This window comes from Chlorocebus sabaeus, chromosome 2 (genome assembly GCF_047675955.1).
Source record: "Chlorocebus sabaeus isolate Y175 chromosome 2, mChlSab1.0.hap1, whole genome shotgun sequence".
Taxonomy (NCBI): domain Eukaryota; kingdom Metazoa; phylum Chordata; class Mammalia; order Primates; family Cercopithecidae; genus Chlorocebus; species Chlorocebus sabaeus.
This window is the reverse complement of record NC_132905.1, coordinates 37,816,012-37,839,818: the sequence shown is the minus strand read 5'-3', so window position 1 is coordinate 37,839,818 and position 23,807 is coordinate 37,816,012. Positions and strand designations below refer to the sequence as shown.

Here is a 23,807-nt window from a genome sequence, read left to right as displayed (position 1 = left end):
AAATTAACTTGAGCTGAGCTTTTAGGGAAGAAGGTACAGTCTGTGTGAAGGCGTAACATACATGATTAAGTGGTTACTGAGAGAGAGTTAACAGAATATGGAGATATTCTGACATAAGACAGAAAAAAACTACAAAGTACTTTCCTTTAAGGACATAGCCTGTGCTTTTTAAAAAAGTTCCTGGACCCACCTCTCAAACTACCCATTTCCCAAATAAGATGTGACCTCCAAAGGGGCTCAACAGATTTAAAAACATCAAATAACACAATCAGGGAGGGAAAGACAAAACATTTATTCCAGGCCAGGTCTTAAAATGCACACTGTACTGTTCCCTGTTCTTATCAGCACCAATAAGGAGAGAACGTGCCTTAACGGCAGCCCCACCCAGAGCCTGCTGCATGGCTGCTGTGAGGCTCCCCATGAGTCCATGCAGTCTTCTTCCTCACTGGTGCAGCTGGTGAGGTTTTCTACCCTCACAGCAAAGGGATCCTTAACTATAAATTCACTGTATGCAGGGAAGAGGACAGAATCTGATGTATTGATTGTTCCTCATCTAAACCATGACTTAATCTCTATCTTAGGATTTAACTATCTTTATTTTCTGGTTAAAATTTAAAAAAAAAAGCGGGAGGAGGGGGAGAATGGTAAGGGACAATAGCAATAGAGATTACACTGTGCTGACACAGATACTAAATTCTAATCAGAGTGAAGACCCATATAAAGGGCCAGCTGATGGTTTACAGGAAGTAACTACATGGAGTCTAATCGAGACATACATGAGTTATGTCTCATTAGCCTTAGTAATGTAAGAAAACAATTCTCAACAAAACTGGAGTCCACAGTTGTCAAGTATGCTTCTCAGGCATGGGTAGCTAAAAGTCTGGAGAAATGGGTTCTCTCCATGCCCAGTAACAAAGCAAGATGGTCTCAGGTTTGATATTAAGAGCAGGTCCCATTGTCAGGCGGTGTCCGCAGCTCACAGCTGAGTTCAGCAGTGGAATCGAGTGGAGAATTTGGGAGATACAGGCACAGTCAGAGGCTGGTCACTTGACTTTATCTCCAGACCCTGGTACTTGCGTATTGGATTTGCCTTATGCACCTGCAAAGTAAGGAAAATAAAGTTTAAATAAAGTTACCAGTGAGAGGGATGTCAGAGAACTATTTTTATAATTGCTTTTATTTTTTTCTTTTTGAGAAAATGTTGTAGAGCTGTATAGATACCAGTCACTAGTTTAACGTGTGGGGAGTGGGGCCTGGGGGGCAGCACAGTATGACGGAAAAGTGCAGGTGCTCTGGAGCCCAGTTTCTATTCAGGTCTCCATAGGGTTCCCCAGCTTTCCTTCAGGCCATGCAGTCTCCTCAAGTCCCTCAGCTTTCACTAAAGAATGTCAAACCTATGTCCTGTGTGATCTACTAGGGTATAATAGGGCTGTACTCAAGTATAGCAGAGAAGTTACAAGCTAAGAATTTCCCAGAGTACAGTCTTAAGTTTACAGACTAAATATTCATCAAAAGCCTGAATCCTGGGGAAAAAAACAAAATAAAACACAACATCCATACCAGGAAGGGTGGCTAAAGAAGGCATGGTCCCATCCATCCTTTAGGGTAGTCTAAAATCAATCCTAAATCAAGCCAGATTAGTACAGAGTTAACCAGCATTGACTGAATCGTGCTTTAGAATGTTGCCATCCACTATGTTGAGAATTGCTGCAAGAAGCAGTTCTATAATGGGGACAAACACAAGAGGCAGGTACCAAGTGCTAAAGAAAAATCAAAGTTGAGGCCAGAAAAAAAAAGCTGATTGTATGAGTGTATATAGAGTGGGGATTATACTATTCTCTCATTCACTCAGCAAATGGTAGTCTAGATTTTGCCAAGAGGCTAGTCTCCTGAATAGTGTGTCTGTGGAACCTTCCTATGGGCATAATCACCTATGCCAATAGCTGTTTCAACTGCTAGCCTAGCATTTTATTTATTTATTTAAAATAGAGATGGGACCTTGCTATGTTGCCCAAGCTTTTCTTGAACTCCTGGGCTCATGCAATCCTCCCACCTTGGCCTCCCAGAGTGTAAGAATTACAGATGTAAGCTGCCACACCCAGCCGTAGTATAGCACTTTCAGACAAAACCTCAACAACTTACACATTTCTTTTTTTCTTTTCTTTTTTTTTTTTTTTTTGAGACAGTCTTGCTCTGTCGCCCCCAGGCTGGACTGCAGTGGCACGACTGGCTTACTGCAACCTCCACCTCCCAGGTTCAAGCAATTCTCCTGCCTCAGCCTCCCGAGGAGCTGGGATTACAGGTGCGCGCCACCACGCCTGGCTAATTTTTGTATTTTTAGTAGAGTCCGAGTTTTGCCATGTTGGCCAGGCTGGTCTCCAACTCCTGACCTCAAGTCATCCACCCGCCTGGGCCTCCCAAAGTGCTGGGATTACAGGTGTGAGCCACTATTCCTGGCCTTCTTTCTTTTTAATTGACAGATAACACTGTATATTTTAATTGTGTACTGCTGATATTTTTAAGTAGACATACATTATGGAATGGTTACTATGTGAGATAATGCAAGATGCTAATTAACATTGTAGTGTGAGCACACAACATCTACTTTCTTTATATTTTTCAAGAATACAATATATCATTAATTACAGTCACCTTGTTATATGATAGCTCTCTTGAAATTTACTCCTCCCATCTAACTGTAACTAAGTAACCTTTTACCAATATCTCCCCATGACCCTTTTTTTTTAATTTATCCTATGAAGTTCCATCTAAAACTCTCTGCTTCCTCATTAACACAGTTAACACAACTTGCTGCCCTCCTAACAGAGTCGTCCTTAATGCGGAGTTCAGGCTTCTTTTTGGACAACCAATATCTAAATAATTATGTTAGTGGAGGACTACCTGGAGCGATGAACACTGTAACTCCAAGGAGTTTGGGCCAAGTATTAAAACAAAAATACAGTTGCCATTTAATTCCCATGTCCTTCCCTATGTATTCTTGTCTAATTACAAAACTCAGCGGTGCTTCTTAACCCCAGAGGAAATTATAAGTTACATAAATAAAATAAACAAATAAATAAAAAACAGTCCTAGGAAAGGCATCACTGTACATGGTTATACCACATGTTGTCCTCCTTATGAAAACTTCTGGAAGAAATTCTGTCTAAAACTTCACTATCAAAGGGATAAATGTATTTTTTGAACAATTGTCTTACGTCTCACGAACACTGTGAGTTTTGTAACTGACAGGTTGGTTCCTAAAAAGGGCCAAAATTACAGCTCCTACATTAGCTTCATTCACAACTCAACTTCATCACCACCCTCAGTTTGTGCAGTTCCCCCTTTCACTCATTGTCTTTGGTACAGCCTTGCGGGCTACCTTAGATCCTGTCTGGAACAAGGTAAGGTACAGGTAAAATAAAACAGAGGCATGTCTGTGTTTGTGTGCTCATGCTCCCAGTTACCAGTTCTCTCCGTAGCCTGGCCAGCTCCTCCTTTTTCTGCTCTTCCTCCTGTTGTCTGGCCTCCTCCAACTGCTGGGCTTTCTGGGCTTCTACCTCAGCCATTCTCTTCTCCAGCTCCTGCCGCTCCTTGGCTCTCTTCTCAGTAGCCAGCTGAAAAGGTTCCTGAACTAGAGAACCAGAAAGGCCCTCTAAGTACAGAAACAGAAAAAATATTGGTGCACAAGCAGGACTTGCATAAACCTACGCCCCCTGGAATGAGCAAGTAGCACAGACATGCACACTAACAAGAAGACTGTGCTCTAAACAAGCCCCACTGGGAGAAAGGTAGAGCAAACCACATACAAAAAGTTTTAGAATTTTAAGACTTCAAAGGGCCCCTGGAAATCATCTAGTGTAATTGGGAAACAAGCAAAGAGATAAAGTAACTTGCACAAAACTACATAGTGATTGATTTTGAGGCAGACATAGGAGAAAGAGCCCAATATTCTTTTTTTTCCCTTTTTGGAATGATTTTTTTGAAAAAGAGATGGGGTCTTGCTATGTTGCCCATGCTGGTCTCAAATCCCTGGGCTCAAGTGATCCTCCCGCCTGGGCCTCCCAAAGTGCTAGGACTACAGGCATGAGCCACCACACCCGGTGGAATCCCAATATTCTAGCACACTACCCAGTGTTTAAGGAATCAAATGTTTTATATCTAAAATTTGCTTCAGGGTGAATTCCAGAAAGCCATACTGGCTCTCCCTCCCTCATTTACTTGTTTCTCTATGGGTGGGGAAAACCTATCATTGTTGTTGAAATGCCAGCTGCTTCTGCCAAGGTTCATGTTAAATGAATCTGGCCCTAATACATCCTGCAACTCAACATAGCTGCTGGGTTCAACAAAGGCAAAAAACTGGGTCTAGGGGAAGAAAAGCTACCATCTGCTAAAGTCAAATGCTTCTAGTTGACACAGCATTGTACTGACACACTGAATCCCAGCATCCCACTGGGAAGTCTGACAATTCTGCCCCAATCCCATCAGAGTACATATAATACTACCAGCAACTGATTTCTTCTCTTTTTTGGGAACAAAGGGCTCCTGAGAGATGACGGTGTTTGGACGAGCCTTGAAGCAAGCTGCTTCTTTCTGCTGTCTCAGTTCTTCTTCCAGCTATTAGAGAGAAAGTCGGTCAGATGAGCAATGCCTCAACTTTCTATGACCACTACCTCAATAACTCAAGTTCTAATGTCTGAACTGTTTCATCAATAAAAATAGTAGATTTAATATAAACTCTAGTAAAAATCTCTCACACAAACTTTATAATGAACAGACCAGTCTGACAACATTTGAACTCACTGAGAACTAAAAAGTATTTTTAAGATACTTTTAAGATTCCCAAGTTTGCATTTTCAACATTGAAGTTTACTTTTAAATTAAAAAAAAAGATTTCCAACACAAAGAAATGATAAATGTTTGAGATTCTTGACATGCTAATGACCCTGATCAGATCATTACACATTATACGTATTGAAACATCACTATGTATCCCAAGAATATGTACAACTATTATTTGTCAATTAAAAAAATAAAAAGTTTTAAAGTTACTTTTAGGACCAGACATCATGAAAATAAACAACTAGACATTTTCTGCCTTCATACATGATTCATTAGGAACTATACAGTATCACCTATAAAGTATTCTTCCCACCTCCAAAAAAAAAACCTAACCAGAATTGAATCAAGCCTCTAGATCTTACTACTCATTTATAGGAAATACAAGCAACAGAGGAACATGTTAAACAACTCTGTGGGAATGCAATCAGCAAAATCCAGATTGTGGAAAATTTACAGTACAAACAATCCAGTTTATTCAACAAATAAAATGCAAAGAGAGGAGCCTATAGATTGAAAGAAGATTCAGAGATTTAGCAAACAAAGACACTATGTAGACCTATATATGGATATTGATTTTAACAATTCAACTGTTTAAAAAATAATGAGAAATGTGCAGATATTTGATTACTTTTAATCTTTTTAAATGTGAGAATATTATTGTGGTTATAAGTCCTTATATTTTAAATATATACACTGAAGTATTTTTGGATGAAAAGGGATGTTACATAGAATTTGTTTCAAAGTAATCTTACATAGGTAGAAGTATCCAGCATAGGGATAAGTGGGTAGAAGTAGGGATGAAATAAGACTTTTCATGTTTTGATCATTATAGAACCAGGTGATGGGTTCATGAAAATTCATTATTCACTCTACTTTTATATTTCTGAAAAGCTTTTTAAAACAATAGTTTTTGTTATTGTTATTTGCAGAAAATGCCCTACACAAACATCCTGTGTCTTGGTCATTGAGAAGGGGAAATTCACTATTTCCAAGGCAACAGTCCTAAGGTTTCCTAGAGAACCACACCAACAGGGGACCAACTTTCAGTCATGAAAGCCATTACTTCTCTCGGGCTTCAGGAGGGGTAATTCCTACAAATCAACCACAGCCTAGAGCTCCTTTTGGAAAGAGTCCAGGATTAATGATGACATAAAAATCCCAATAAACTTAGAAATTCAGGGGAAACTTTTTCCAGCCGGGTAGAATTAGATTCCAATTAAATCAACAAATAACCAATTAATTGTTTTAAATCACCTGTCATTTATAAAGAGCAAATAACACATCATGCTGAGAAAACAGCATTGTACATTGACAACTATTCTCCCTTACTGTTTCTTACCAGCGCACCAACAGAAAGAAATAAACACAATGAATGAGTCTAATAGATGAAATAGATAAGATCTTAAAGAGACTCCCGACTCCAGAAAAGCCGGTCGGTTCCCACATTCCCCAGGTGATCACTTGGAGCAGAGACGTTCCCAGGTGATCACTTGGAGCAGGGGTCAGCAAACTCTGGCCTACAGGCCAGATCCAGCTCGCAACCTGTTTTAGGACAGCCCTTGAGCTAAGAATGTTTTTTATATTTTTAAAGAGTTGGCTGGGCACAGTGGCTCACACTTGTACTCTCAGCACTTCGGGAGGCCAAGGCGGGCATATCACTTGAGATCAGGAGTTGGAGACCAGCCTGGTCAACATGGCAAAACCCTGTCTGTACTAAAAATACAAAAATTAGCCAGGTGTGGTGGCACGCCCCTGTAATCCCAGCTACTTGGGAGGCTTAGGTGGCAGAATCACTTGAACCTGGGAGACAGAGGTTGCAGTGAGCTGAGATCGCACCACTGCACTCCAGCCTGGGTGACAGAACGAGACTGTCTCAAAACAAACAAATAAAAAAAGAGTTGAAAACGTGGCTGGCGCGGTGGCTCACATCTGTAATCCTAGCACTTTGGGAGGCCAAGGCAGGCAGATCACGAGGTCAGGAAATTGAGACTATCCTGGCTAACATGGTGAAACCCTATCTCTACTAAAAATACAAAAAAATTAGCCAGGCATGGTGGTGGGCACCTGTAGTCCCAGCTACTCAGGAGGCTGAGGCAGGAGACTGGCGTGAACCCAGGAGGCGGAGCTTGCAGTGAGCCTAGATCGCGCCACTGTACTCCAGCCTGGGCAACAGAGCAAGACTCCGTTTCAAAAAACAACAACAAAAATGTGTGCGTACACACACACACACACACGCGCACACACACACACACACAAAATGTGAGAGACCTTATGTAATCTTCAAAACCTAAAATATTTCCTATCTGGCCCTTTACAGAAATAATGTACTGACCCCTGATTTACAGTGAGAGCCCCTGAAACAATCTAGTATGTCAACCCAGGGGATTTCAGTGTGGTGAGTCTGCCTGTCCAATCAATCAACCAAGCAATTAACGTTTTGGCTGCTCTCCCCATCCCCTACCTGGTGCTTCCAAGTTTGTGCCTTCAGAGCACCTCTTCTGTCAGTCTCCAAGCAGAACGGTTCAATCTGGGTCACATTCTTTACCTTCTTCTCTGGCAGATTAATGGTGTCAAAATGAGGCAAGGGAAGTGCCTTGAACTTGGGCATCTAACAGAAAAGAAAACATGAGATTTAAGATAAAGACTAGCTGGAAAGTAATAGCTGCTCCAGAATATCTGGATGAATCTGAAAAATAAGGAAGGACAATCAGTTTTCAAAGCAGCATGGTCTAGGAGAAAAGAATAATGGGTTCAAAAGGAAATCTAGGCTTTCCTCCTAATATTGCCTATAACCAGCAGTGTGATCAGAGGCAAGTCACTTAACCTCCTTGTGCCAGAAGGATTATTTAAATTACTTGTCCCATTTATATTTTATAGGGTTCTTAGAAAGATCAAAAGTCAGTGATTTTATAGCTAAAAGTACTATAGAAAGAACTATCTTTGAGGGATCAAAGAACAGTATTATACTACTTGCAGAAATGGAAACACCTACCTCCCCTTTCTGCAGTTCTTTTATTTTCTTCTCCTTCTGTAACTGACGCTCTTTGTCTCGAGAATCAAAGGAGAAAGGGCATATTTCCACAGTTCTTGCCTCTGGGATTTGGGGCTTAAAAGGCACCCCATAATGTGGCACAGGTTGAGCTTTTATCAAGACTGGTTCGTCCTCTTCCTAAGGAAAAAATTGCAGTTTAGAAATAAGACTCCTCACTCTTAACTTCCCCAGAATGTGGAGTCAGAAGACATTATATTAACATGTGGCATTAATTAAAACAAATCACTCAGCCTCTTAGGTGTCTTAGCTTCCTTTTCTATCCAAGAAGGATGATGACTTAGGTAAGTCATCTACCACCAAGGGCTAACACAATTACTCTTAAAAGATGAAGTTTTCCACAGGAATGTTGTAAAAACTAAATAAGATCTAACATTATGGATAAAATGAACGTCAGAAGATCAGTCCCAACCAAGCATATACTTTAGTCCCTTTGACCCAGCCTCTAGACTTCATTAAAACATGTGACTGGGACTTAATGGTTGCCAAACCCAGAATAGGACCACGTTGTTTGGGTTCAAGCTGGTAACACAAGATTACTGCGTATTTTAGTTTCAAATGAACCTATAAAAAGGCTTATGCTTGCAATCTGCTATAAAATTACCCTAACTCTGGATATTTATAGATAAAATGGAGCTGTAACAAGAAACTGGCCTGATCAATGACAGTTTATATATTACAATTCCATAAACCATCACCACGGTCACGTTTGCAACTCCTGGGTTAATGGAAATAGGACAAGGTGGATGTAATTGCTTAGTATGAATTTTCAAAATCCCTCACTGAATAGTGACAATCTAAGGCAAAATAAAGTGCAACTTTTGATCCATGTTACAAAGAGCAGATGATTTTCAGTGCTACAGCAGACAAGCCTCCAATGCTTAACTGCTCCTTACTGTTTCCATAAATTGTAACTAGTTATCACTAAGAGCAGAAAATTCATACCCTTACCAATTACTTTGTTCTTGGAGGAACAAAAAAAATGAACAAATGTTCATATCCATTCTTAAAGACAAGTCCAGAAAAGAATGGATGCCTTTGAACTCCATTAAGATTAATAAATGATAAGGCTTAGACTGACTGATTATGAAGGAAAAAGAACCCCCCTGCTCCCAGGGAATCACCTCATCTTCTTTGGTGGGCATTCGAATTCTGTTCTTCAATGCAAAGGCTGGTGACTTGGGGACAGTGATTGGAAGTACCCTCTTTTCAGGAACACCCTGAAAGGAGTAAGCAACTCAATTAGATATCACAAAACGATCTCCACTAAGCTGTATGAGAAGATTAAATCCTTTTTTCCCCCTTTCGGCAGAGACAGGGTCTCACTATGTTGCCCAGGCTGGTCTCAAACTCCTGGGCTCAGGCAGTCTTCCTGCCTTGGTCTCACAAAGCACTGGGATTATAGGTGTGAGCCACTGCACCTGGCCTAGAATGATATTTTTGAGTTTTTAAAATATAATTAATCTAAGCACAGAAAATAAAAGAACACCAAACTGGAAAGAACACCAAATTGTCAACTCTCATATCTCTTTGAGGGTGAATTAAGAGAGAAATTTAATTTTCTACATCTCATAATCCTTTTATTTGTTTATTTTGAGACAGTCTCACCCTGTTGCCCAGGCTGGAGTGCAATGGGGCAATCTCGGCTCACTGTACCTTCTGCCTCCTGGGCTCAAGCCATCCTCCCACCTCAGCCTCCTGAGTAGCTGGGACTACAGGTGCTCACCACTATGCCCGGCTAATTATATTTTGTAGAGATGGGTCTCAAATTCCTGGCCTCAAGCAATCTCCCGCCTTGGCCTCCCAAAGTGTGAGGATTACAGATGTGAACCACTGTACCCAGCCTTATATCTCATAATTCCAACACATTCAACTACTCTGAAGATTTTTCCTTAATGATTTTAAAACACTGTTAACATTTCAAATCGTTGTGGAATAAATGACAAGTATCATATTGTGTGCATAATTTAAAACTAATACATTTTAGAGAGTTGTTCCATAGCATTTTTAAATTCGCTCAGAATTGATATTCCATCACAAATCTGGCAATTAATCCTAACTGCAAAATGCTATCTCTTGGCTGCTGTTTTGAATGAAGTGTATGGCCAGATCGATTAAGAACAAAACAAAACCTCAGTAATTTCTTGTTACACTCATGTTCACATCCTGCCCTCATCAGCTCTCTATTCTGCTCTTCCCTAAAGTTTCACTGCCAGACCCACATCAACTATTGCCTGTGCCATTCTGCTAGTCTCCTAATAGTCTTTCAGTTCCGCAACTCATTCTTCCAATTCATTGTTTACATATAGTCCAAATTATTACTCTAAACATATTTGATCACATCACTTTCTGACTTAAAATTCTTCGGGACAGTCGCGGTGGCTCACGTCTGTAATCCCAGCACTTTGGGAGGCCGAGGCGGGTGGATCACGAGGTCAGGAGATCAAGACCATCCTGGCTAACATGGTGAAACCCCGTCTCTACTAAAAATACAAAAAAATTAGCCAGGTGTGGTGGTGGGTGCTTGTAGTCCCAGCTACTTGGGAGGCTGAGGCAGGAGAATGGTGTTAACCCAGGAGGCGGAGCTTGCAGTGAGCCAAGATCGTGCCACTGCACTCCAGCCTGGGCGACAGAGCGAGACTCTGTCTCAAAACAAACAAACAAACAAACATTAATTCTTTAATGGCTCCTATTGCCTACCTACAACAGCATAACAAATTCCTTGCCATGAAACACAAGGCACTTGCTTGAATCTCACTCATAAATATCTCCTTCATGGCCTCCTTAGTAGTAGCATTAATCTGGTACCCTCCTGGCTCTCCTGCCTTACCTCTCACCCCTCCTTACACAACACATTCCAACCACAAAGAACTACTGGTCTCTCCCCAAATGGTTCCTGTCTCATTACCTTTGCTTGTGCTTTCTCTGTCTGAAATGCCCCAGCTGCTTGAAAGCACCCAACTCATCTTTTCAAGCCTCCACTTTTATAAAGCCTTTCCTCTTTTATAAAGCCTTTCAATAGATCTCTCCACTCCCAGGACCTACAGGACTGACCCCTTTATCCCACTGTATATGGTTTCATCACAGTCCATACAAAACTTAATTGCACTTATTTATTTAGATGTTCATTTCCCCCTGCTAGCCTGAGTGCTTCGAGGATGGAGACTATTTTATTCCATCAGTCCCAAGTACCTAACATAGACCTTGGCAAGTATAAAGCATTCAGTAAATGTTTGTTGAATGAATGCAGTAAGAATGAATGAACACATGAGTAATAGAATTTATACCTTGGACTCTAGGAGGATACCTTGGGAGCCTTCTCCTTAATCCCAACAATGCTGCAACCGTTTGAAACATGTTTGGAATGTCTTTCTTGGAGTGGCTTTCAAAGGCACTTTCTGGACCATGCGAGATAGTTGCTCAATCTTTACTATTCATTTAACAAATAGTTTCCACCTCTATTATCTTGGACTACTCAGAAGTTTTAGTTCCAAATAACCTTAGACTAGATTCTAAAAGCAAAATAAAGTTTCAAATACACGTGAAGATTTGTCACCCTGGGAGGGATCCAAAAGGCTCATCTCGGGATTCAAGATGCATGGCTTTTCCAAAATGCTTTGTGCAGTATCACAATCATCAGAAGGGATTTACAGTCTCTCAAGGTGACCACTGGGAATGCTCATTCTGCTGTGAAATTTCTTATATGTTTTCTAAAGAATAATTAGCATAGTGATTCTTTAGAAAATCACTAGAATCATTAGCATAGCGAAATCCAGTATAGTAGCTCTTGTATTCAGAGTGACAAAACTCCAAGAAATGGGTTGTCAAATGATGTTTACCATAAAACAGCAACAACAAAAAAATCTGCTCTTCTATAGACATGTGGACACTAGCATCTTGCTTGAATGCACCAGGGGCAAGTGGAAGAGAGACAAACAGTGAGCAACGAGCCATGGGTCTGTCTGTTCCAGTCCAGCTCTGCTTCCAATCTGTATAACCTTGAACACATCAGATACACTTCTAGGCCTCAGGGTTTTTTAATAAAATAAAGTAATTGAAATAAGCAATTGAGGATTTATTTAGTTCTAAAATAATTCCCTCTCTCTGCATTCACCCAACAGAAATGTCTGCATTTTAAAGAGAAGCAATGGAAACCTCTAAAAAGTAGGCCATGAAGGAGATATTTAAGAGTGAGCTCAATCTCTTAATTAGCTGGGGGAAAGGAAAAAATGATTTATGAAAATCGTCTTTGCAGCAACTATCCACTCACATCCCATCCTCCCTCACATCAAAGTTAACTAGGGGTTCAATTAGAAATCATGAAAAGAAAACTGGGTTTCCAGAAACAGAGAAGGTTTCTTTTCTTTTCTTTTTTTTTTTTATTGCTGTTTTAAGTTTTTTAAAGTATAAGCTCCTTGAGGACTGGAATATTGTCATTTGCATTCTTTTGTCTTCCCATATCACCTACTAGAAGACCCAGTAGTATCTGTTCAATGAACATATGTTGGTTAATACTACCGTATTTACTCATTTACACATCTATCTGCTCTACCAGACTATGAAAGCTTTGAGGACAAGGGCAGTGTCTTGTATCATCTTTGAATTCCTAATGTCTAACACAAATTAGAAACACAGGCTGGTGCATGTCAGCTTGTACTATTACTCACTCAGTTATCCGATATCAGAGTTCTTGTACTGTGGTGGTCACTATGCTAGGGACTGGGGATACAGAGTGAATAATATAGATATACACGGTCCCTGTTCTCAGGGAGCTCACATTCTAATGGAGGAAAGAGACAATGAAGAAGTAACAAATCAAATACTTCCAAATTTTCACAAGTGCTCTAAAGAAACCCAGCAGAATATAGAGCTAATGGTTATTAGAGGGATGCTCCCTCAATGAAGGGGAAGGTATCTCTAAAGAGGTGATACGTGGTTAGAATGGGGCAATGTTGGTGGACAGATGATGCATTTAGGAAAAGCAGCCAGGACTGGGGATGGGTATATTGAGGTGAATACTTCTCCCTAAGACAGGATATGACCCCCAGGTACCCTGGAACAGGATCTCAGGCCTGTCCCAGGGCAGTTAGGAAACTACTCTGAAGCAATGTTATTTTGGGAAGTATATATATTTAAAAAAAGACTGCTGGCCTCCCCAAGTCATCCCTAAAGTATCTCTGCTAAAATTACTCACTGGCCTCACTGACACCACATCCACCTCCGTGGTGCCCCGGCTGCCCAATGGTCAGTACTAAGTTCACATTTCACACCCTCGTGCTCAAGGCTTTGTCACTCCACCTCTGCCCCAGGAGCCGTTTTTTCATTTCTGCCTCACTTGGGCCCACTGTTGCCCAAGACCATCTTTTATCAACCCTATTTATTGTCCCCTTGCCACTTATCAACCACAAGTGGAAGTGCACAGGAAACACTGTAAGGACACATGAAACAGCTTCAGCACTGGGGGGACATGGATGGGGAACAACAGCATCAGACAGATAAGCTGCATCAGGCTCTGGAAAGTGGGCTCTTAAATTCTGCTGTAAAAGTTCAAGACTAGAAGTTCAAAGACTCTGTTTTGTTTTGTTTTGTTTTTTGAGACAGAGTCTCACTCTGTTGCCCAGGCTGGAGTGCAGCGGTGCAATCTCAGCTCACTGCAACTTCCACCTCCTGGGTTCATGCAATTCTCCTGCCTCAGCCTCCTGAGTAGCTAGGAGTACAGGCGCCCACCACCACGCCCCGGTTAATTTTTTTGTATTTTTAATAGAGACGGGGTTTCACCATGTTAGACAGGCTGGTCTCCAACTCCTGACCTCAGGTGATCAGCCCACCTTGGCCTCCCAAAGTGTTGGGATTACAGGTGTAAGCCACCACGTCTGGTCGACTTACTCTCTTTTAAATGTTTCCATGGGCAAGCTACATTCCCCTATGAAAGGAAAATAAATCTCGGGACCCCAAATCAAAAGTGGTGGTGTGCCTGTAGTCCCAGCTACTCGGAGGCTGAGGCATGAGAATCGCTTGAACCTGGGAAGCAGAGGTTGCAGTGAGCCGAGATCACGCCATTGCACTCCAGCCTCAACCACAGGAGCTAAACTCCATCTCAAAAAAACAAACCAAAAAATCAAAAGCAAGGTGCCAAAAAAGTGTTATAAAAACCCTGAAGAAATAATTTCTCTTATCTGGGCCTCCATTTTCTTGTATGTAAAATTAAACGTTGAGCCCTTCTGGCTCTAGAACTCTGAGGTTTGCATATAACCTACTTTTCCCTTGTTGTATTCACAACACTGTTTCCTCAATGGGTAAAGACAAAGAAGGCACAGCCCTTGGAGATTAATTACTTGGGTGGGGGAAGATTTCTTAAAAGTTTATTGTAACAGAGTTTGGCATACAGTACATGTGCTTCATGGCAGGGGAAAAAAAGCATTGTGAACAGAAGAGAGATCTCATGCAAAAAGCCCTCAATTAAAAGTAGGTATCAGGGAGGAGAACCATTTCTAAGCCTAATCATGACTTTTGTAAAGCCTGGAAAATATAACTTCAAGTTGCTTCTGATTTAGTGCTAAGAAAATACAATAAATAAAACTAGGTACTCAGTCAAAGGTAATACATTGGTGATTTCCCTTAAAAGCATGGTGACTCTAAAACAAGCAAAAAGCAAGAAGACAGGAAAACAGTGCTTCCAGAGTTATCCTGGACCTGCATCAATCCAAGCAATCCAAACCACTGGCGGTGGGTGAGGTCCCCATCTGCACTGAAATGATGCAGGTGCCGAACTCCATTGCTTATTCTGTGACTATAGCCTTGCTTCCTGATTGCACATTTTCTCTAAAATTGTGGTTGTGAGTGTATTATCAAACTACCACCCACTTCTCTGAAACAGTTTCCAGTGGCTCTTGATAAACTTTTCTCCGGCTTAACTGACCCACTAACAGCTCCCAGTAGAAGCTTCATGTTTCCCACCATCAGGCTTTTTATCATATAATTCCTACTGCCTGGAATGTTCTGCCAATCCAGTCCATTTGCATTTCTGCAAGTCAAAATTCTATCATATAATGGAGAGGCAATATAAGGAAGTATTAGGATCACAGACTCTGTAGCTAGAGTGTCTGAACTCTTACTTGCTCCATCATGTACTAGCTGAGTGCTCTAGGAATATTACATAACCTCTGTGTGCCTCGGTTACTTCCTCTCAAACAGGTGATAAAGTAACCCACTGAAAGGGGTTATTGTCAAAACTAATGGGCTAATATATGAAAAGGGCTTAGAGCAGTCCTGGCACATAGTAAAACTGTCAGCTATTATGATAACAATAGCAACCCAATGACAATAACTATTACTACGTATTGTCAAGGCTCAGGTCAAATGGTGCCTCTCTACAAAGCACACCCTGAACTTTCTATCTGGAAGAAACCATTTTCTCCTCTGAATTCCTATTTTAACTGTCATCTCTCTCAGAACACTTCTGTCCATTTTCTATTATTCACACACATATTAACTCCCATACCAGACTTTGAGCTAACTAAGAGCAAAATCCACCTCTGATAAGTCTCTTTATCACCTGCAGTTCCTAATATGATGCCCTGCTTATAATATCAACCCAAACTTTTGTGAGAATGGGTGGATATTTAGTCATGAGCAGGACACTTCTGCCAACACGCATAGCCTCAACCTTACCACAACATCTTCCAAAATCTTAGTAGGGCAAGGTCTAGAATGAAATTCAAAGTGTTCATCCTCTGATTTCTTCTTTGATTCTCGCTCCTGGATTCTTTTCTCAATTTCCAAATCAAAGCCAATAGGCTCAGTGGGTGGTTTCACAGGTGGTTTCTTGGGCAAGATGGGCCCACCTTCAAGTATTCTGGGATCAAGTTCACGTGCTTTGAATTTGTATCTGTAAGGTAAAAATTTAAATAACCACAAAAAAAATTTTAATAAAATAAAAACTTCACAAACAAAGTGAGCCAAACATAAAGAATAGTAATCATTAAAATTATGCTCCCATTGACTGGACAACAGAATAAAATAAATAAAAATGAAAAACAACTGGCCGGGCACAGTGGCTCATGCCTGTAATCCCAGCACTTTGGGAAGCCAAGGCGGACAGATAACTTTAGATCAGGAGTTCAAGACTAGCCTGGCCAACATAGTGAAACCCCATCTCTACTAAAAATACAAAAATTAGCCGGGCATGGTGGCGCACACCTGTAATCCCAGCTACTAGGGAGGCTGAGGCAGGAGAATCTCTTGAACTCGGGAGGCAGAGGTTGCAGGGAACTAAGAGGCACCACTGCACTCCAGCCTGGGCAACAAGAGCAAAACTCCATCTCAAAATAAATAAATAAATAAATAATAAAAGAAAAAATGATTACCCATCACACACAGTAAAATTTCAACTCTCCACAACACTATCTTTACCTCTAGAAGAAAGAATAAATGAGACAGTCCTAACATCCCTACCACTTAAGAATTGAGGCTTCACTTCACAGAAGAAGCTCCCCTCCTCAAAAGAAGCACAAAAAGGAATGGAAGAAGGATATAGGAAATAAACTCCAATGCTATGAACCACACTAAGTTTCCATTTCCCTCCACTAGTAATAGCTGTAACAATACCTTGGGGAGTCACAAAAGGGTGGGATCTACCTAACCTAACCTTAGAGGGCACTCCTTAATTGAAATCCTAAGTAAGTTCTTCTACTCCAACCTCTGGATTCGATTTTGTGTGGGTGTGTGTGTGTGCGTGTGTGTGTGTGTGTGACAGTCTCGCTTTGTCACCCAGGCTAGAGCGTAGTGGCGTGATCTTGGCTCACTGAAGCATTGTCCTCCTGGGTTCAGGCTGCCCCGTAGTAGGTGGGACTACAGATGTGTGCCACCATGCCCAGCTAATTTTTTTTTGTATTTTTTGTAGAGACGTGGTTTCACCATGTTGCCCCAGGCTGGTCTCAAACTCCTGGATTCAAGTGATCCTCCTGCCTTGGCCTCCCAAAGTACTGAGATTACAGGTGTGAGCCACCACACCCAGCCTGGATTCAATTTTCACCACTTTATACTCCAGGATATCTCCATATTCCCACTACAGTCCTTAAATCATAAAGGCAGGGATGTAGCCTGCAGAGCATACTGCTCAAATGCCATAAATTTTCACAGAAAGAAAAATAGCAACTGTCATCCTTACAGAACTGAAAATAAAGTAGGCAGGTTCTTGGAACTCTTCCTCAGATACTGCCAGTGGGACTTACTGTTGCAGTTTCTCGAACTCCTCAGCCTCCAGCTCTGCTGCACTTTTGCAGGTCACGGGCCGTGCACGGTGTCTGGTTTGCAGTACAGGAGTCTGTGGGTCTCTGCAAATCTTGGTCACAGAAGATTTGGAGGGTAACAGGTCTGTAAACAGAGATGACAGACATTCATCTAGCTTCGCAAGACCCAGTTTACTTTTAAGTGCTGATTCACCTATGTAGCCTAGAGGGATAAACCAACCACAAAGTGGCGGGCCCACAACCCTCAGCTCAGCTTACATGGGTAAAACCAACCAACATTCAGTTACTTCTCCCCTATTCCTCTTTTATTGAGGGGTATGACTAAGGTAGTCTTTGGGTAAACTCTACTGTCATCTTCTCAACTGAAAATCCATCCATGTCTGGTCTGATAGGTTCCTTACCACTGCAAGGGCCTAGACTGACTTTCATTTTCTTTGAGACAGGGTCTCACTCTGTTGCCCAGGCTAGAGTGCAGGGCCATAATGGCTCACTACAAATTCAACCTCCCTGGACTCAGGTGATCCTCCCACCTCAGCCTCCTAAGCAGCTGGGACTGACATGCACCACCACGCCCAGCTAATTTTTATATTCTCCGTAGAGACAGGGTTTCACTATGTTGCCCAGGCTGGTCTTGAACTACTGGGCTCAAGCAACACACCTATCTCAGCCTCCCAGACTGCTGGGATTATAGGTGTTAAGCCACTGTGCCTGGCCAGGCCTAGACTTTCTATTGACAATGCCAATTATTTTGCTTGTTATTAACACAAAAAATTTTTGCTTATTCCAGCTTAAAATATAAGACCTTCCTGGTCAGGTGCGGCGGCTCACGCCTGTAATCCCAGCACTTTGGGAAGCCAAGGCGGTGGATCACGAGGTCAGGAGATCGAGACCATCTCGGCTAACATGGTGAAACCCCGTCTCTACTAAAAATACAAAAAATTAACCGGGTGTGGTGGCGTGCACCTGTAGTCCCAGCTACTCAGGAGGCTGAGGCAGGAGAATGGTGTGAACCCGGGAGGTGGAGCTTGCAGTAAGCTGAGATTGTGCCACTGCACTCCAGCCTGGGCAACAGAGCAAGACTCAGTCTCAAAAAACAAACAAACAAAAAAGATATAAGGCCTTCCCCTAAAGACCAAGTAAAGCCTGAATAGAATGGCTCAAACTTGTAATTCCAGCAATTTAGAAGGCCAAGGCAGGAGGACTGCTTGAGGCCAGGTGCTCAAGACCAGCCTGGGCAACATAATGAGACCCTGTCTCTTAAGAAAATATAAAAATTAGGTGAGCATGGTGGCATGCACCTATAGTCCCAATTACTTGTAAGGCTAAGGCAGGAGGATCACTTGAGCCCAGGAGTTGGACACTGAAATGAGCCATGATCATGCCACTGCGCTCCAGCCTGGGTGACAGAGCCCTGTCTCTAAAAAGCAAAACAAGAAGGAAAATAAATAAATAAATAAATAAAAATCAAAACAAAAAAAGACCAAGTGAAAACTCCCAATTTTATGAAATCAATATAAAAGCATCAAGACCACCTCTTATATATAGAAAATCAAATGGAGAAAATTTAAAACTAAGTTAAAGCATCAATATTAAGATATCACCACCACTCACTGAAAATACTAATTTACTTGGCCAGTGAAACCTTGTCAATTTTCATAACTAATATAGAAAGAATCTTTCAATTTAGGTCTTGTCACGTAACAGTAGTAGATCAAAACCAAATCTATTTTAGAAATAAGCCATGTTTCAAAGATACATATAACCATTATTTAGCTGTAACTGTACAAAGTTTTAAATAAAAATTGCATAGTATAATTTCTCTTTCTATTTGCCAGGACTAGTATTCTAAAAGCATGACATATCAGACTCTGAGTCATATATTATTTGAAAAGTTATGCTTAATATTTAAATTTCCATTAGAATAAAGAAGAATATTTCATTATTTTCATACTATAATATCTAACAAAATCATTTTGGCTACTAGAACATAATAACAATATTTAAAAATCCTACACTTGACCAGGTGCAGTGACCCACACCTGTAATCACAGCACTTTGGGAGGTCGAGGCGGGTGGATCACTTGAGGCCAGGAGTTCAAGACCAGCCTGGCCAATGCAGCAAAACTTGGTCTTTACTTAAAATACAAAAAGTAGCTGGGCATGGTGACACACACCTGTAATCCCAGCTACGCAGGAAGCTAAGGCACGAGAATCACTTGAACCCAAGAGATGGACATTGCAGTGAGCTGAGATTGCGTCACTGCACTCCAGCCTGGGTGATGACAGCCAGAACGAGACTCTGTCTCAAAAAAAATGCCTATGCAAGGATATAAAAAATTTAGAGATCCTCAAAGGTAAAACAACCACATTCTGCTTTATCCAGAATACTATCCCTATACTCCCAACAACTATTTTATACCACCTCCACCCTTCAGATTCATCTTCCTTCTTGTAGAAATTATTTCCATAAAGATAGAAACTATTAAATTAGAATCCACTCATCTGCTCACCACCAAATCTACAAACTCCCCCAGTATTTGCACCCATTCCTCCCACTCTTCCATCCTCCTTTTAAAGAACACTCACTCCACCTGTGCTAAGTATCCCTCCAATACCCTGCCTGTTCAGGGACTTAATCCATTAGTTATCTCCTCTCTCTCGTACCTTCAGCCTCTTTATCTCTGACAAGATTTCTCAACATTCAGACATGCTCTCCCTATCTCCTACCTCCTTTGACTTTTGCATCTCCCTCCTCCTCAAAAGCTCTTACCATAATTTGTAGTGACCTATTTATCTCTAATGACAGTTTAAGAATGCAAAGAACTAGTCAATTTATCTCTAATGACAGAGATAAATAGGTCACTACAAATTATGGTAAGGGTTTTTGAAACTTGATGTCAGAAACTTGATGTCGAGTTTTGAAACTTGAATTAGAAACTTGATGTTGAGTAGCACCAAGTCCATTTTATTTATCTATACACCTAACACAGTGTGCCTGGTTAGTAGTAGTAAAAATTTTGGTGGACCACTGAATAAAAAGCACATAGCCTTGAATGAATGAATGAAATGCCTTCATTTTCTATAGGTAACTAAATGCAATGTGACACTTTGACACATGGCAAAAATGTCCATTAAGGACGTGTAACGACATCTCATTCCTTAATTCATTCCCCTTGGCCAATTATTGATGAGGAAGATCAAGATGGTTGATGGGTATAAGACAGATAGCTGGTTGGCTTGAAAAATTCTGAAGGATACATTTGTTGTCTGCACAGTCACATGCCATACTTTAATTGAAAAACTAGGATTTCAGCTAAAGACAAATCTGTGCTTAAGATGTAAGCAGAGGGAATATAGGAGAGGTTCCATCCAACGGTGATACTGGTAGGAAACTTACTAATATCATCCTTCTTGCTCCTCAAATGATATCTGTTAGGGGTTCGTTTATGGAAGTCTTCAACCTGCTGTGCAAGGGGCACATATGTAGAAACTGTTTCATCATATGTTCTTTTCTTTCCTTGGGACAGGTTGAAAGGCTTAACAATGGTACATCCCTTAGTCACTCGGGCCTGTAAAGAGAAAAGTTGTTCCCCAAATGAAATGTCATGGAAGAGCTCACATGTACCATAAGCCACATAGTTGGCACAGAGGATCAATTAAAAAGGCCTGTATAAAACCAAGATTATTATTCTGAAGTTTGTCTGTCCTTGAGCAAGGGTTATAACTAGTCTATTCTCATTAAAAAGAAAAAAAAGGAAAAAAAAGGAAGAAAGGATCTAGCACTTAACAAATCTTATGTTCTGGAATAGTACATAGGTAATTTTTCCCCAACCATGTCAATGTTTTGAAGGAATCCAGAGTAAGCTATCTTAGAATTGAAGACAAAATGTGCTGCACAAAGGAATCTCACCCTCAACTTCATTAAAAAAAAAAAAAAATTGATTGGGCCTCTGGGTCTGCATCAGGTCAGGCAGCTTCCTGAATCAGTGGAATCTCTCCATACATCCCCTAAAGTGACTGATGAAGAAGCCAATTCCTATTCCTTGGACCAGTAATTTTGATAAAACTGTCTCTAATTGGAAGCAAAACCCTTCAAGGACCTGTATCTCAAAGAAAGAAGCATAACCTCAGGGTTTAAGAATGCAAATAACTAATTTCAAAAAATGATGATACTGACTACAAACGCAAGTGGAGATTATTAGTACTAGAATTTTTACTTACGATTGTTACTGACTTCGTTGGTGCTCTGGTAACAAAACAGCATGAGATTTGACTGGTCTGCCCCAACCCTATTTCTCCTATAAGATCTGTTATATTGGCCAGGCATGACGGCTCACGCTTGTAATCCCAGCACTTCGGGAGGCTGAGGCAGGTGAATCGCCTGAGGTCAGGAGTTTGAGATCAGCCTGGCTAACATGGGGATACCCTGTCTCTACTAAAAATACAAAAATTAGCTGGGCGTGGTGGCAGGCGCCTGTAATCCCAGCTACTTGGGAGGCTGAGGCGGGAGAATCACTTGAATCCAGGAGGCAGAAGTTGCAGTGAGCTGAAATCGCGCCATTGCACTCCAGCCTGAGCAACAAAAGTGAAACTCCATTTCAAAAAAAAAAAGATCTGTTATATTTTACACAACTTTATAGACACAAAGTTTTTTTCTCAATTATACTATTATAAACAGTGACCACAAATGCTACACGTAAAATCCTAAATGAATATTAGTAACAGAAATGCTCATTTGGCCAGGCGCGGTGGCTCACACCTGTAATCCCAGTACTTTGGGAGGCCGAGGTGGGCAGTTCACCTGAGGTCGGGAGTCCAAGACCAGCCTGACCAACATGGAGAAACCCTGTCTTTACTAAAAATACAAAATTGGCCGGGCATGGTGGCACATGTCTATAATCCCAGCTACTAGGGAGGCTGAGGCAGAAGAATCGCTTGAACCTGGGAGGTGGAGGTTGCAGTGAGCTGAGATTGTGCCACTGCACTCCAGCCTGGGCAACAACAGTGAAACTCTGTCTCAAAAAAAAAAAAAAAAAAAAAGAAAGAAAGAAATGCTCCTTTAGTCTACCAACTTACAGGAGATGAAGGATGCTTTCGTAGTTCAGATGTAAAGTTCACTTCCTTATACTCCTCCTGGTTCTTAGGATGTTGTTTGATTCGCTCATCTGTGCGGAAGTGGAAGTCAACTGATTTGGTGACCTGGCTCACTGATTTCTTCACAGGTTGCCCTGAGTGAGGAACACAGTAAAACACACAGATAACATTAAGATAAGGAACACCTAAATCCCCTTTACTCCAGTCCTTTTGCTATTTCTGTTACCATGGATCTAACTTTGTTCACTATCTACATGTAACCCAAAACTTGAAGTAGTCCTCAGGGACACTAATATATGTGTCATATTCATTGAGTACTATTGGGTTTGAGGCCTTTCAGTTATATGCAAACTAAAAAAAAAAGTAGTAGGCCGGGTGCGGTGGCTCAAGCCTGTAATCCCAGCACTTTGGGAGGCCGAGGCAGGCGGATCACAAGGTCAGGAGATCAAGACCATCCTGGCTAACACGGTGAAACCCCGTCTCTACTAAAAAATACAAAAAATTAGCCAGGCGTGGTGGCGGGCGCCTGTAGTCCCAGCTACTCGAGAGGCTGAGGCAGGAGAATGGCGTGAACCTGGGAGGCGGAGGCCACTGCACTCCAGCCAGGGCGACAGAGCGAGAATCCGTCTTAAAAAAAAAAAAAAAGGAGCACAGGGAAGAAAAATCCCATCTCCTAGGTGTGGTCATAGCTATGGAGAAAAAGAATAACTGGAATACTTTTGATAGGAAAAGCTATGGATTGACTTTGAAAGCACAGTTACCTCAGCATCTCTAAGAGGAAAATCCTATAAACTCCAGGGGTGCTTTTTCAATCCAGTAAGGAGAACTTTATAGTTATGACTCGACCAATAACAACTCTATGCCCGAGCAAAGCAGAACTGTGACCCCTTCAGCTTTCTCAGTCATATTTTTCCTCCATAGGTGAACTGCATTTGACTCAGTTTTCTTTTCCTCTGCCTTTAGAAAAAAATAGGAAAACAACAACAAACTGGCCTGCCCAATTACTTTATCTTCTGTCTCAATCCAAGTTCCTTTTTTCCCTAAGACCAAGAACAGACTTTAAGAAAGTACCAGTGGGCCAGGCACGGTTGCTCATGCCTGTAATCCCAGCGCTTTGGGAGGCCGAGGCAGGCGGATCACATGAGGGCAGGAGTTTGAGAACAGCCTGGTCAACATGATGAAACCCCATCTCTACCAAAAATACAAAGAATTAGCCGGACATGGTGGTGGACCCCTGTAATCCCGACTACTCGGGAGGTTAAAGCAGGAGAATTGCTTGAACCCAGGAGGTAGAAGTTGCGTTGAGCCAAGATCGCGCCACTGCCCTCCAGCCTGGGCAAGAAGAGCAAAACTCTGTCTCAAAAAAAAAGAAGAAAGTACCAATATATGTAAAAAGTGCTAAGGAATAAACACATCTTTTTTATGCTGACTACTAAATGAGAAAGAGAAAGCCTTTTTATTTGCTTTAAAGACTTCAAGGCCAGGCGCGGTGGCTCAAGCCTGTAATCCCAGCACTTTGGGAGGCCGAGACGGGTGGATCACGAGGTCAGGAGATCGAGACCATCCTGGCTAAC

At 41.5% G+C, this 23,807-nt stretch overlaps 1 protein-coding gene across 4 annotated transcripts in view; it reads right to left on the bottom strand.

Moving 5' to 3' along the window:
- Positions 1–268: 268 nt before the first annotated feature.
- TPX2 (TPX2 microtubule nucleation factor) overlaps positions 269–23,807 on the bottom strand; it is a 59,263-nt gene continuing 35,724 nt past the window's right edge. For 3 of the 4 annotated variants that reach the window (XM_008020128.3, XM_008020139.3, XM_008020133.3), the window contains 10 exons: positions 22,216–22,367; positions 20,537–20,708; positions 17,122–17,263; positions 15,560–15,776; positions 9,013–9,108; positions 7,832–8,008; positions 7,301–7,447; positions 4,503–4,614; positions 3,465–3,652; positions 269–1,099 (listed from right to left, as the gene is read on the bottom strand). In XM_008020128.3, the coding sequence (XP_008018319.1) occupies positions 989–1,099; positions 3,465–3,652; positions 4,503–4,614; positions 7,301–7,447; positions 7,832–8,008; positions 9,013–9,108; positions 15,560–15,776; positions 17,122–17,263; positions 20,537–20,708; positions 22,216–22,367 (1,514 nt within the window). In that variant the 3' untranslated portion in view covers positions 269–988. The remainder of the gene's footprint in view (positions 1,100–3,464; positions 3,653–4,502; positions 4,615–7,300; positions 7,448–7,831; positions 8,009–9,012; positions 9,109–15,559; positions 15,777–17,121; positions 17,264–20,536; positions 20,709–22,215; positions 22,368–23,807) is intronic. The other variant, XM_008020142.3, reaches the window with a different exon arrangement.